Genomic DNA, 13,841 nt, shown 5'->3' with positions numbered 1-13,841 from the left:
GCTGCCCGATGCTCGCTCTGCTGGAGCAGTGGGCCTCAGCTTCTCCAGCTGCAGAATCGGGGGACGGCAGCTGCCCCCCCCGCCTCCCAGGGCTGGCCACTCTCATCATTTTATTCTGTGAGCACAGAATAAAATGATGAGAGTTGATGTGCGGGGTTTTAGGGAAATGCTTTCTCTCTCCCACGAGGAGAGCAGCCCCGGGCTCTGGCTAACCACAGGACATCAGAGGGGATGAACTACGGAGAACTGCGTCTAAACCCCTCCTTGTTCAGGGAAACTGAGGCCCAAAGTCAGGCAAGGACTTGTCCCCAGTCAGAGGCAGCTGTTGGAGAAGCAGGATGGAAGTCAGCCTGTCCTGCACACTCGGGGTCACCACTCTGGCACCCAATAATGATTGTTCTACCAAGAGCCGTGTCTTAAAGGGAAATGTGGCGAACTCTGCATGCAGCTCGCATGTTTGGAAAATAAGTTAAAACCACAGATTCTTACTTCTGAACTGCAGCTGGTGATTTCAACTGCAGAACACCAAACATAAACTACTTAAAAGCTGCAGATTGTCCAACCGTGTGAACGTACTAAAAACCACTGAATTGTACCATTTATGTGGCTGAACTACACAAGAATTCTATCTCTGTGAAGCTGTTTAAAGTTACACTTGAGGGGCGCCTGGGTGGCTCAGTTGGTTAAGTGACTGCCTTCGGCTCAGGTCATGATCCCAGGGTCCTGGGATCGAGTCCCGAATCAGGCTCTCTGCTCCGCGGGGAGTCTGCTTCTCCCTCTACCCCTCCTCCCCGTTTGTGATCTCTCTCTCAAATAAATAAATAAAATCTTCAAAAAACAAAAACAAATAAAGTTACACTTAAAAAAAAAAAAAACAGAAACAAAAGGAAATCATGTCAGAGCTGGGAGGGATCTCAGATGCCATTGGTTCCAACGATGCTTCCGGTTGGATTGCTGTCGGGCATCAGGCTCAGTTCTCTCAAGCAGCTCTAGGGCTAGAGGGACGGCACCTTATATCTCCTGCCGCTCCCTGAGGCACAGCAAGGAGAAAGCCCCCGACAGGTGCCCCTGAGGGGGGCTGGGACTCACCCCCTCCTCGTGCCCCCAGGTCATTGTGCAGCGGTCGCTGTCGGCCCGGGACCTGAACCACGCCAAGGCAGGCTCCATCCTGGCCAGCTACCTCAAGATGCTGCCCATGGGCCTGATCATCATGCCAGGCATGATCAGCCGCGTGCTGTTCCCAGGTAGGACAGGCACGGGGGGCTGGGCTGGGGCTGCAGGGAGCCCAGACTTCTGGGTCCTGGACCTGCAGCGGTCACCGGGAGGAGAGGCAATGATGAATATGAGCCAAGGGAGAGGGGAGGAGAGTGGTCCCCTGGGCCCTCATCAAAGAGACTGACATGGAGGTGGCTTGACATGAGGTCCAGACAGGGACCACTTACTGCTGGGTGACCTTGGGGGGTGTAAAGGACATCTCTGTGCTATCAGCAAATAAGGGAGTGGACCACACGGCAGGGCAGAGTCAACTCCCTAGAACTCCAATGTCTGAAATCTCTGGGTATTTTAAGCGCGTTTCCTTTCGGCTCCCAGTAGCTGGCTTCGGTTGCCTTTATGGGGCACAGGGGCTCCCCAGCGTCGGTAGGGACCAGCCACATGTGTGGCCCTGCGTTGTTGCTACCTGCCCCCCGCCCCCATTCATCAGTTTCCCCATCTGTAGCACGCAAAGCCATCTAATCTGGGGATCTGGTACCCCAGCAGACGACCACTCTGGCTGCTCAGGCCTGGGGGAGGGACCCCTCACAGGCAGGGACCCCGACTCACCTGTGTCTCCTTGTCCGTGGAATTCGGAGGCTGCGTCCTCCTCGGAGTACCCGCCTCTCCTATCTCCCGACCCGGGGCCCACGGCGAGCCACCCAGGGGTCCACCAAAGGTCCCGTGGGTCACGTGGGGGGCACTCAGCTGTCGGCGGGGGGGCTGGGCCGGCCCGTTGGCTATCTGCTCGGAGTGGTGCCTCTGGAGAGGGGCTGAGCGCCCCCTCACCTCAAAATACTCGTCTGACACAGAAGAGGAGGCCACCGAGGGCCGCCGGGGGCCGGGGCCATGGCCAGAGCTGCCCGAGAGGCTGTCCTGGTCACTGAGGGTCACGTAGTCATCATCATCTTCTTCCTCCTCCCCATCTAGCCCATTGGGGATCACCGCTCCCTGGCCGTCAGGGTCATCCTGGGTCACAGACAGCTGCCGCTGGAGCGGGGCGTGGCCTGGGCCCGGTGTCCGGGGCGGTGCTCCATCTGTCCCATTCTGGGGCGTCTCCTCTTCTGGGGTCTCCAGGGCCCAGTCAACACCGCCGCTGTCCTGGGCGAGCAGCTCTGCCACAGGGACTGTCCGGGGCTTGGGCACGGGGGGCTGTGGCTCGGGGTCCCCCTGCGGAAGGCCGTTCTCCGCTGGGCCCCCGTCCTGGGGGGCACTGGGCCCGGGGCCGGGGCTGCAGTCCTGGCTCTGCTTCCACAGTTGGGTGCTAGCTTGGGACATGTCTCGGATCTTGATGCGGTTCATCTGGCTGGGCTGGGGGTTCCAGATGTTGGGGTCGATGATATTGATGTAGCCCAGGATGTCACTGCCGGGCTCCGGGTCCGGCTCCACCCACGTGGGCAGGTACTCAAACATGTTGGCCCGCTCCAGGTTGAGCAGGCCGGGGTGGACAGGCAGGGGCGCCTCCGGGACATTTCTGGGCCGCTCGGCCAGGGTGGCGCCCCGCAGTCCGGGGGGCTTCTTGACCTCCTGCTTCTCGGAGGACGTCTTGGCGATTTCGTCGGCGCTCTTGGCCTTGACCAGCGCGTACTTGGGGTTGACGAGTTTCTTGGCTACGGTGCCCGAGGGCACCAGTGGCACCACGGAGGGCAGCACGATGGGCTCGGGCTCGGGCTCCTTCTCCATGGGGATGTCCTTGAGGCTGACGCCGTGGGACATGAGGTACAGCTCCTGGAACTGCCGGTCGAACATCTCCACCACCTGGCCCGACAGCACGGAGATCACGTTCCGGTCTGTCCTCGCGGCTGACCACGTGAAGCTGCAGCACAGGGAGACAGGGCGGCCCGGTCAGGCACAGGGGGGCCTGCCTCCTCCCTCCAGCCTCAGGTCCCCAGTCTAGGGAGTCCCCAGCCATGGCAGTGGGCGTGTGAGCAAGGCCCCGAGCACCCAGAGGCTGGCACTCATCAGACTGGCTACGGGGGCCTGGATAGAATCGAGAAGTGAGCATAAGCCTCGGGGTCAGACCTGAGTCTGGGACAAGTCACCTGCACCAGGGCCGCTCCCATTCGTGTAAAATAGCAGTGTGGTGCTCCTGCGGGCTGTTAGAGGGCCCCGTAAGGCCGCTCACGGGATGCACAGTACAGCCCCGGCGCCGTCCAGCACACAGGGGCAGGTGCTATCCTTGGTGGCTTGGCTGCGTGGACGGGCGTGGCTGGGGACAGCCCGCCCCCCACCCCCGCCGCCCCCTGCATGGCGGGGTTTGCAGAGCTGGGCCACGGCCATCCTCGTCCTGGCCCATCCCTGAAGGTGGCTCTCCGAGTGACCGCCCCGTGTGCTTGGCCCACACCCACCCCCAGGCCGGTGACACCTCTAGGTTGGCACAACAGTTTTGGGGACAGGAGCCCTCCCCTGCCTGCTTCTGGAGACAGGCGGGCGGTGTGCGGGCGTGCCCCAGCCCCGCTCACACCTCAGCAGTTTTGGGACCCACGAACCGGAATAACCAGGGTGTCATAAGGCAGGATGAAGGGCAGAAGCCAGCTGGGAACAGGAGCCACCTCTGTCCCCGGCCCCCAGAAAGCTGGAGAGTCACCTGTAGGAGCCACAGATGGCCCGGTCTCCATCCACGAACATGAACTTCTGGGCCAGGGCACCCTTGAACTTGGTGGCCGACCGTGTGAAGAACTCCGTTCCCCCGCTGCTCCGCACCCTGAGATTCTGTGTTGGGGGACAGGAGGCAGAGTTATGTGACCACAGCCCTGACCACACTGGCGGGGGTGGGGGTGGGCAGCAACCTGTGCCCGGGGCTCAGGCAGGGCTTCGGGGAGGGGGTGCGGGGCGGGCTGGAGGCACGGGGTGGTGTGTGTGAGGACCACAGGGTCCCGGCCAAGGCGCAAAGCGGTGGGAAGACAGAAAGGAGGGTGGGGCTAGTGACAAAAGGCGTGGCGCAGGATGGCCTGGGTGTGGCCTGAAGGCTGTCCACGGAGCAGACGTGGGCAGGACAAGATGTGTGCGGTCAGGCCAGCATGGGACAAGCCGTCGCAGGTGGCAGGAGGCCGTTGCAGGGTCTTGAGCAGGAGGGGCGTGCAGACACGTTTTAGAAAAGTCCCACGGGAGCTGTGCAGGGATCGGGGTATTGCTGTCGGGCAAGTGTGTGGCTTTCCCAGGGCGAGTGGCCAGCCGGGCCCCTCTCCCCGTCTTCCCTGCACATAGCTGTCTCACTGTCCCCGCTGAGCCCTGCTCACTGAGGACCAGGCTCGCAGCACTCTCCTACTTTCTCACGGGCCAGCTCGCTGCCTGCCACCCAGCAGTGGTTCAGTAAATGGTCAAACCCCACTCCTCACCGGGCTGGTCCTGTGGCACAAAGGCAAGCCACAAAGGCCCCCGCGCAGGTGCAAAAAGCCAGGGTTAGGGCACGGCAGGCCCTGGGAAGGGCAAAGAGACCCAGGAGTGGAGGGGACCCCAAAGTAGAGCCTCAGGATAGGAAAGACCCTTGGGCTCATTGGTGCAAGCACTGCCCCTGTTAGAAACCCAGGCTCCCGGCCCCCCCCGCCCCGCCCGGAGACGTGCCTCTGGAGGACGGGCGGCAGGCTGCGAGTTTCAGGTTTACCGCAAGCCCCAGTTTATCTGACACCTGCCCGGGGCAGAAACTCCCTCGGCAGCATCCTGCCGGTCCGTCTGCAGGTCCGTGACGGGAGTCACTCCCTCCAGAGGGGGTCTGTGCCGACTTCACTCCCTCCTCGACCCCTACCCAGGCCCCCAGCTGCAGACCGAGGGGATGGTGACGAGGACCCTGCACTGGAGGTGGGGGAGGAGGCAGAGTAGTAAGAACCCCAGCTCTGGGGGAGGGGCTGGGGAGGCTCCCAGGTATAGGCTGACATCGGGAAGGCGGGGATGAGTGGGTCGGGTGGGAAAAGGGTGCAGCATTCCAAACGTGGGAGCACAAAGGCCTGGCAGCAGGAGCGGCATCTAAGACCTGGGAGGACTTCCTTGGCGGGAGGACGGTGGGCGATGGAGCCTGCAGAGCAGGCTCAGCCACATGCCGATGAAAGACCCTACCCCTGCTCAAGGGCCTGGCTCTAGCCTGGGGGCAGTAGGGAGCCATGGAAGGATTCAGAGCAGGGAGTGATGGAGTTGGAGCTGCCCCTCCAGAATAGCGCCAGTCCTGGCATCCAGCGGGAGGGTGAATGAATGGGGGGTGGGGGGGTGGGCAGGAGGTGGACAGGGAGGGGGTTTCTGTGAGTGACGGGGTGCACGGCCTGAGTCAGGGCAGGGGAGACAGGGAGGAGGGAATGGGTCTGAGAAAGCCGGAGCCTGCCCTCCATGCGGGCCCCCAGCCCAAGGGTGCTCCTGTGTCTGTTCCTTCTGTGACAGGTCCCAGATCCCTCTCTGCTGGGCAGCCCCAGGGCGGTATCCAGAGGTTACGTGGCCGGCATGGATGCCCACCTGGCCGTGGGGTGGATAATCGTTTGTTGTTGGGCCCAGCCCAGTAGGTAGATAAGCCTCTAGTCCCAGGGCCGGCTCCCCTGCTCCCCAGGCTGCCTGTCGGTACACAGCCAGCTCAGCAGGAAGCTGGCCATAACCCAGGACAATTAGTGCTCGTGACTTTGTACCCAACACAGAGCACGCTCGGGGACCAGAAGTTGGAACAAAGATCCTGGAGGCGGTTTGAGGCCTTCCCCCATCACCTGTGCCCGACCACAGCCCAGCTCTGTGGCTTCTGTGGCTCCCTGCCCAGAGCTCTGCCTGCTGGGGCCACAGGCCTCTCCTTGGCCTTGAAGAACAGCCCCCAGCCTTAGTCCTGCTGTCACCAGTGTCTGCCCCCGCCCACCCCAAAGCCTGTCCCCGTGAAGGGCTCAGAAGGTCACTGCCTACATCTCAGAAAGACCCAACTCCAAGTGAGAGGCCTTGGCTCCCCTGATTTGCTGTGTGACGCTAAGCAGGTCCCTGGGCCTTCATTTCCCTGCCTGCGCGCTACACAGACAGCCTCGGACTCTAAGGCCCATCCGATCCGGGGGCCAGCAGCAGCAGGTGGGGGCTTGCACCCCCCGTTCCCATCATGGCAGCTCCCCTGCCGGTTTGTTCCTGGGTGGGCCCCGCCCCGTGGGATCTGGCCCAGATGAGGTAACGTCTCAGGACTCAGGGCTCGGGTGCGCAGAGGTAGGGGATCCCACAAAGCCGCATTGTCTCTGAGCCCCGGGGCACCCCCAGCAGAGCATGTAGCAGGCAGGGTGAAGGACACCCAGGCTGGCTCCCGTGGGGCGCCTGGGGCAAGGCCCTGGACTCTCTGGAATCTCAGCTTCCTCAGGCACAAAAGGGAGGCAGAGATCAGTCCCTGCGAGGACCTCAGGGGAGGACAGTTGGGCAGTGCTCCGTCCGCTCCAAGAGTGGCTTTTGCCCCAACCACTGTGGGGCACGACGGGGTGGGCACTAGGCCGGGGCAGACCTGCAGGTGCCCTGCCTGCACCCCCCACTGGGCCTCCTATGCTCACAAAGAGGCCACCTGACCCCGTACCAAGCTGCCCAGGGCCCCGCGTGGGCCGGTGGTAGGCAAAGGGGACAAGCTCAGTCCCCCGCCGGGGCAGGGTGGGTCACTCGGGCTCTGGTCAAACATGGCTCCAGTCCCAGCTGGGCCTCCCTGGGCCTCAGTTTTCTCACCTGTGAAGTGGGCCCACCGAGCCTTCTGCTTCAGGGCTGCTGTGAAGCCTGACTAGAGCCACGATGCAGGGGGTGAGAACCAGCAAGGTGCCCGGCGCCCGACGGGGGCTCCACGAATGGGAGGTGACAAAGGATGTGACAGCTCGTGTAGCGTGACAGGGACGTGACCCCTTCTGCTCGTGGGGGGGAAAGAGGGGACTGACATGGAGGACCAGAAAATACCTAGAATGTCGTGGGTCAGGCCCAGGGAGGCCAGGACCGCCAGCCACATGTGATGGTCGCGGGGGGCTCAGCGAGGGGGAGTGACCGGCCCACAGTCTCCCAGTCGGTGGGCTCCAGCCCCCAGCTGTCCCGTGGTGGCTCTCTGCAGGGGCCTGCTGGCATCTCCTGGGCCCAGCGGGGAGTCGGGAGGCCCAGAGGCCCTGACCAAGCCTGGCTGGTGACAGCGAGATCGGGCCAGCTGTGCAGACTGCAGGGGACAGAGAGCCCATGTCCCCGTGTCCTGGGCAGCCAACCAGCATCCACTCGCCTCTAAAGGGCCTGTTTCACTCTCTGTGATGGGGGCCTGGGAGCCACACTCACCCTGGCCTCCCCGTGCCATCATGAAGCTGGGATGAGGAGGGGACGGGGCAGTGCTGAACCAGCCCAGCTGCAGGGCCTTGACGTCTGAGGGGCTCCTGGCTCCTCCCCCAGGCTGGGTTGCTCAGCCCCGGCACTGCTGATATTCTGGGCCAGGTGATGCCCTGTTGCAGGGACTGTACACTGCACACAGCCCGTTTAATGGTGTCCCTGGCTTCTACCCACCAGCTGCCAATAGTCCCCTCCCAGTCGCAACCATTAAAAATCCTCAGAACGTTGACAAATGGCCCAAGCCAGGCAAAGCCCGCTTGGTGAGAAGCACAGGCCTATCACAGAGCCAGGCCAGGATCAGAGATGGCAGGACAGCAGTGGGGGAAGCCCTGGGCGCCGGAACGGGGCCAAGGCGTGGAACCTGAGCCGCAGGCTGCACCCCTGCATCCTCACCAGGGTGGCTGGAGTTCCCTCGTTCATCAGACAGAAGTCCGGCCTTAGCCCAGTGGCTGCCGGTTTTTCCAGTTTGGCGGCACAAAGCCGACTACCTTTTCAGATCAGCCAGGCATCTCGCTGCTCCGGTCCTGTCTCAGCTGTGAGGCTCGGTCCTGTGTCAGCTGTGAGGCTCGAGGCCCAGCCTAGATTCCCCTAGCTCCCCCTGCCTCTGGGGCATCCGTCAGCCCTCAGTCTCACCCCGAATGTGGCCAGGTCACCTGGTGTGGCGCTGGGCCCCATGGGGACCAGAGGGCGGGTCCTCTTCTCGGGGCCTGGTCTCTGTTTGTAATACGGGGCGCTCATTCCCACACTCCCTGCCTGAAGGAGTCAGGGGCCAGCTAAGCCAGCAGGCTGGGGTACTTGGGGACGGCTGGGACCCTCATACCCGGGGAAGGCGCTGGTGCATGGCCTGCCACCTGCCCTAGGAAGCAGGAGTGGGCCTGACCCAAGCAATGCAGCATCTGTTTGCAGAACTCAGAGCTCAGGAGGCACGAGGCTGGGGTGGGGGTGGCAGGCTGCCTGGAGGTGAGGGCGTGAGGGTGGCCCCCAGCCAGAACACAGCTGGAAGGAGGAGGGAAGCTCTTAAGATCAGAGCTGGGGTCTCATGAGGAGGGCTGAAGGACAGGTCAGGGAGAAGAGTTCATTACTGACTGCCCTGTCCCCACATGGCTTCTTTTACTCTTCAGAGCAGCCCTGCCAAATAAATGGGGCAAATTCCCATTTCTCAGATAAGGAAACTGAGGCCGACAAAGATTCAGTATCTTTGCCCAGGGTCACAGTGCAGGTGGCAGACCTAGGGCTCAGGCCTGGCTCCCGGCACTGCCCAGACCGGTGCCCGACACCCCCCTGGTCACAAGGATGACCCCACCAGGCACAAGCTACCCCGGGCCCGTAGGAGCTGAGGGCAGGTCACTGCAGAGCTGGGCAGGGGCGGCGGGCGGCCGAGGGCGGGCCCAGGGATTACTGGCAAAGGAAGTGCTCCTGAGACGGGCCTGGGCCCAGCCGGCCCACGAGCAGGGAGGTAGACCAAGCAGGCAGGCCCTTGACAAGGTGACACTTGGCCAGGGCCGGGCTCACAGGAGCCTCTGGCCACCTGCCCAGGCTGTGGAGGGGACGGGCTCAACAGCAAGAGTGAGGAGGTCAGGGTCACCCATTCCTTCCCATGAAGGGGCCCGACTCTCCGTGGCGTCCGGCTCCTGGGCACATCACTGCAGGGAGGTGGTGAGCAGGGACCCCTGGTTCGAGCTGCCCCACCCCTGCTTCGGGCTATGGTCTCGTTTCAGCCTAAAGTGTGGGGAGAGGCTGCATACCGCACCCTCCCCTGCCTGGGGCCTGGGGTTTATAATTCCTTAGAGCCAGCAGCTGCCTAACTGCCCTTACTTAGCACGCGGAACGCTTTTATAACCATTGTCTCCTCTAATTTCATCCTCAAACAACCCTATTAGGCCACGAGGCGCTGGACGCTCAGGCAGGTGGAGCCACGTGCCCCAGTCCCACAGTGGGTCAGCACGGTGAGCCTCCGTGGGCAGCACTGGGACTGCCCCAATGGCAGGTGCATCCTCAGCCAGGGGCGTCAGGCACCGAGGATCGTGCCCTCCTGGTCTGTGCCAACTTCTCATTTCTGGCGGTCAGGCTCAGCCGCTGACTTGGCAGAATGCCTCTGGGCGAGCCACAGCCTCCCTGAGGCCTCAGTTTCCCCACCTGTCACGCGGGAGCCTCGGCCGGGGGGCCCTCAAGGCCCAGCTTGGGCATTCCAGGCCCCTAGGAAGCTGCGGGGCTGCAGCAGATTCTGAGCCGCCCGATCACACCAGGGAACAGAGGGCAGGGTAGGTGGGCGGGCAGTGAGGGCCAGGAACCAACCTCCCAGGGAGGGAGCCGAGCAGCCCCTGGGGCCACGTGCTCCGCCCAGTCCTGCCTGCCTCCCACTTCCCAGGAGCTCCGGAAGCTCTGAGCAGGCTTAACACTTGAGATTTCCCTACCGAGAAGACACACCAGACAGGGGTGAGGCCAGTCCCAGGTTCAGATCCCGCTTGGCATGGACAAGCCCACTCCCTGCGTCTTCATCCCACACGAGGCACGCATGCGGGGGCTGAGCCACGTGACGTGTGTAAAGCACCCACTGGGCTCACGGCAGGATGTGGGGGGCAGGGGGGGCCCAGAGGTTCTCTGATCTGCTGCCCACGGGGCAGAGGCTTCTGCAAGTCACCTTTCAAGAGACGCCTTTTCTACACTCCGGACCTCTTCAGCATGAGCTGTCTGTCCCGGGAGTCCATTCTCGGTGCTAATTACACAGCGGGCAGCACGCGGGGTGAGCGTGGGGCTTGGGGTCAACCCACCAGGGAGACCACATAAAAATGTCCCAACAGCCACAGACTTGCTGCCCAGAGAGCTCATAGCCACTTGAAAGGGCTCAGCTGGGATGGGTGGGCATACCTGACGAATACCAACAAATTACAGGCACAGGAGCCCAGCCCCTTGTTAACCAGCCTGGCATCGCCCCTTCTCCCGTGATCGTGTTCAGATCACAGGCCGGAAGCCCAAGGAAATCTGACCGGTCAGGAGCAGCTCTGGTGCTGGCCCCCACTCCCCTTATGCTTAACTTACTGGCAGCGAGTGACACCTGGACAAATTAACCAGTCAAGTGCCCAGGATGGGGCCGACCCAAGCCAAATTCTGTGAAAGTATTCGCTCTTGTCATGCATACTGATCCGTACTCTCTGGGGACCGTGCTGCACACAGCAGGGGCCGAGCGACAGCTGGGTGGAAGGAGGGCTCCTCCTGCCCCCAAACACGGGATCAAATTTAGGCTGAGTGCAAGAGCACAGCGACAGTGGCCCACCTGCCCCTCTGCGGGACCAGAGAGATCCTGGAGCCCAGAGACAGGCAGTGATGAGCTCAAGGACCAGCAAAGCGGTGCTAAGAACCCAGGTTCATCCTGATTCCTCCCCCTCTGCTCCATTGTGTCCTTCCCTAGAAAGCCCTTTCTACCCTGCTCTCCCTCCTCAAATTTATTTCAAGTCTGCAGCCATCAGGGAAGCCTTCCCTGACCTCAGCCTGAGGAAGCTGCCTCTGCCAGAGCCAGATTCTAAAAGGGGCTGGTAGAACATCATACAGAGAAAGATTCTGGCTTCAGCCCAAGAAATAACTTCCTGGGAGTCAGAGCTCTCCAGATAGGATGTGAGCTGCGGGAGCCTGGGTGGTGAGCACCCTGTCACTGGAGGTGTGCAAGCAAAGACAGGGAATCAACGTGGCCTGGGCTGCTCGGAAATCATACGTGATAAAGCACCTTGCCTCGGCTCCAGGACCGGATTAGCCCTTAACCAGCGTTTATCTTATCTCTGACGGTCGGAGGTGGTGTCCTGTCCCTCTGGGTGGTCAGGCAGAGGTCAGGTGACTGCTTGGCAGGAGGTTCTAGGATGACTGACCTCTCTGTGCCCAGCATAGGGCTCCATCCCTAGGAGGCAGGTGCTGCAAGTGTTTGTGGACCCACCGAATGACCGCTCGGTCATTCCGGACCAGCCAGCTCACCTTGAGGTGCCCCAGGTGCATGTGGGCCCGCTCACACATGTGCAGGAAGTACTTGACATTACTCTCGTCCACGATGATGTACACAGCCACCTTCCTCTTGAAGCCGGCGTCCAGCAGGTCCTTGAAGATGTCCACGTCGGTGAACATGTCCATGACCACGGCTATCACCTGCGAGCAGGAAGAGACCAGGGCTTTGGGTGGCAAGGCAGCGGGGACTGGTGCTCGGCAGAACGCACAGCCCTCCACACCCACCGCCCTCTCTGGGCGCCCCTGCTAGCCCTGCCCCACCCCCAGCCTCAGCACTGGGACTGGGCAGCGATGGGCTGGGGGCCTCTCTGGTCCCAAAGTTCTAGGGTTCAAGATTCTCCATCGGTGGCCCAGACTGGACTTCCTGGAGCCGCGGGCCTGGAGAAGCACATTCGGCAGGCCCTCTGTCTCTGTAGTACAAGACAACAGAAAACAAAGCCCCGTCCTGGCCCGTGAGGCCCGTGGAGGGAAGAGAGAATGCCTGGGAGCCAGGCAGGGTCTGCATCCTGAGGTTGGGAGTGTGCTGGGGCCAGCCCGCGGGGCAGCCTGCCTTCCTCGTGGGTATCAGGGCTCGGCACGGGGGCGCCCCGTTTTGGTCCCTTCCTGGCTTGCATTCCCGAGCCCGAGCAGCCCACACCTTCACCTGCCACCAGCCACCCTGAGATGCCGAGGTGGACCAGATGTGTCAACAGCCAGGAGGGCAGCAGCTGGTACAGGTGTTCTTGAAGTCACCTGCGCGTCCCTGCCTGGCGCGGACTTGGCCAGGCTTCCCGCTACCACCTCTCCTGTCTGTCTGAACAGAGCCCAAACCAGCAGGTGTGCTCTATTATGTGACAACAGCGGACCTCCAGCCTCCTGGACCTGGCTCAGGGTGGGGCCCCAGAGGTCAGAGTGCATCCAGCCCAAGCCCTAGCCCCACGTGGGCAGTGACAGGCAGAGGAGAAGAACAGGGTGGTTGGGATGAGCTCACCTGCCTTGGGGGTAGTCAGCAGATGCTTGGGACGGCTGGGGCTCAGTGACCATCTCTGGCCCTCTCTCTCGTCCCCCCCGCCCCGTCCAACTGGGCAGCCAAGGGGAGCATATGGGGGGGCCTGGGCCTGAGGCGGACAACCAACACAGACATCCAGCCCCCCCAGCCCTTCGAGACCGGTGCCACTGCCCTGTCCAGGGCCTGAGAACCTTCTGGAGAAGACTGAAGAGGCCAGGGACTTGGCCTTACAATGAGCTGGGAGTGGTCAGGCTAGAACCTACCCAGGCCAGCTAGGGAGCCAAGTTCACCCCCCACCCCCACCGCGAGGGTGGCCCAACAGGCTCCCCTCACTGGGATCTGTAGGCGCAGGGTGAAGGACGGGCAGACTGGGGCCTGCTGGGGATGAGTCCGCACACTCCGGTGAGCTCACCCAGCTGGCCTCTGCAGGCCCATGTGGGCTCCTCCCTGCCCTGCCCTGCCCAGGACACGATCTGTGTGACCCTGAGCAAAGACACCTAGCTTCTCCGGGCCCAGCTCTCTTTGTGGTCCAATGGGGGCAGGGGAGCTGCAGGACCAGCCGGGCTCCATCATGGCTGAGGCCCAGGATTCACTCCATTCTCTGGGGGACAACCGCTCGCTGGCTTTGGGTCTCTGAAGGGCTGTTTCAGGTGGGGCAGAGGGCGCGGCTACAGGCCAGGCAGGGGCTAGGACAAGCAAGGGGAAGCCAACAGAGGCAGATGTTGGGGCCAGTTGAGGAGGCGCTTTCTGACCCAGAGTGAGGCAGGGGTCTTGATAGGGAATGAGCTCCCCATCCCAGGAGGTGTTTAAGGAAAGGCCAGAGATCGCTTAGCAAGGAGGTGGCTGAGGGGACAGATGAGACACAAGGATGGCTGGGTGGGCTCACGATGGCCTTAGATTTCACCAGTTGAATGTGAGACCTTGAGGTGGGTGGGGTGGTAGTGGGGACTTCCTCACCTGGGCCCCCCCAGCCCCAGAGCCAGCCCTGGGAACCCCTTGGATAAGGCGCTCCTGGAGGCAAACAGCTTCACGCGCCACCCCGGAAAGGGCGCAGCCGACACGTTTCTCCTTGGAGGCAGACATCACATCACCCCTTGCTCCCTTGTCACTGCCATCCCCCACCAGATTGGTCAGGCCCGCTTCCAGGCCCCGCCTGCCGTGGCAGATGGGGACTTGCCCTGGGCCTGGGCTGGGGGAGGGGGCCGGGTGCTCCCCATGGAGGACCCCACAGCTTGTCCAGTCTGAGCCACAGAGGTTTCTTGGAAGCCCCCCCGCCATCGTGCATGCTGTTCCCCATTCTGTACATGGGAGAGCTGGGGCCGGACGTGCA

At 62.5% G+C, this 13,841-nt stretch overlaps 2 protein-coding genes across 4 annotated transcripts in view; one reads left to right on the top strand and one right to left on the bottom strand.

Moving 5' to 3' along the window:
* The window catches only part of SLC5A10 (solute carrier family 5 member 10), a 56,378-nt gene that overhangs the window by 16,244 nt on the left and 26,293 nt on the right, over positions 1–13,841 (top strand). Inside the window, 1 exon segment of the mRNA XM_021694485.1 lies at positions 1,109–1,244. Within this exon segment, the coding sequence (XP_021550160.1) occupies positions 1,109–1,244 (136 nt within the window).
* The window catches only part of FAM83G (family with sequence similarity 83 member G), a 28,997-nt gene that overhangs the window by 3,991 nt on the left and 11,165 nt on the right, over positions 1–13,841 (bottom strand). For all 3 annotated transcript variants that reach the window (XM_021694480.2, XM_021694482.1, XM_021694481.2), the window contains 3 exons: positions 11,497–11,664; positions 3,839–3,963; positions 1,822–3,067 (listed from right to left, as the gene is read on the bottom strand). In XM_021694480.2, coding sequence (XP_021550155.1) covers positions 1,822–3,067; positions 3,839–3,963; positions 11,497–11,664 — 1,539 coding nt within the window. The remainder of the gene's footprint in view (positions 1–1,821; positions 3,068–3,838; positions 3,964–11,496; positions 11,665–13,841) is intronic.

The sequence above is a fragment of the Neomonachus schauinslandi genome, chromosome 15, assembly GCF_002201575.2.
Source record: "Neomonachus schauinslandi chromosome 15, ASM220157v2, whole genome shotgun sequence".
Classification (NCBI taxonomy): Eukaryota; Metazoa; Chordata; class Mammalia; order Carnivora; family Phocidae; genus Neomonachus; species Neomonachus schauinslandi.
This window is presented reverse-complemented; position numbering and strand designations above follow the sequence as displayed.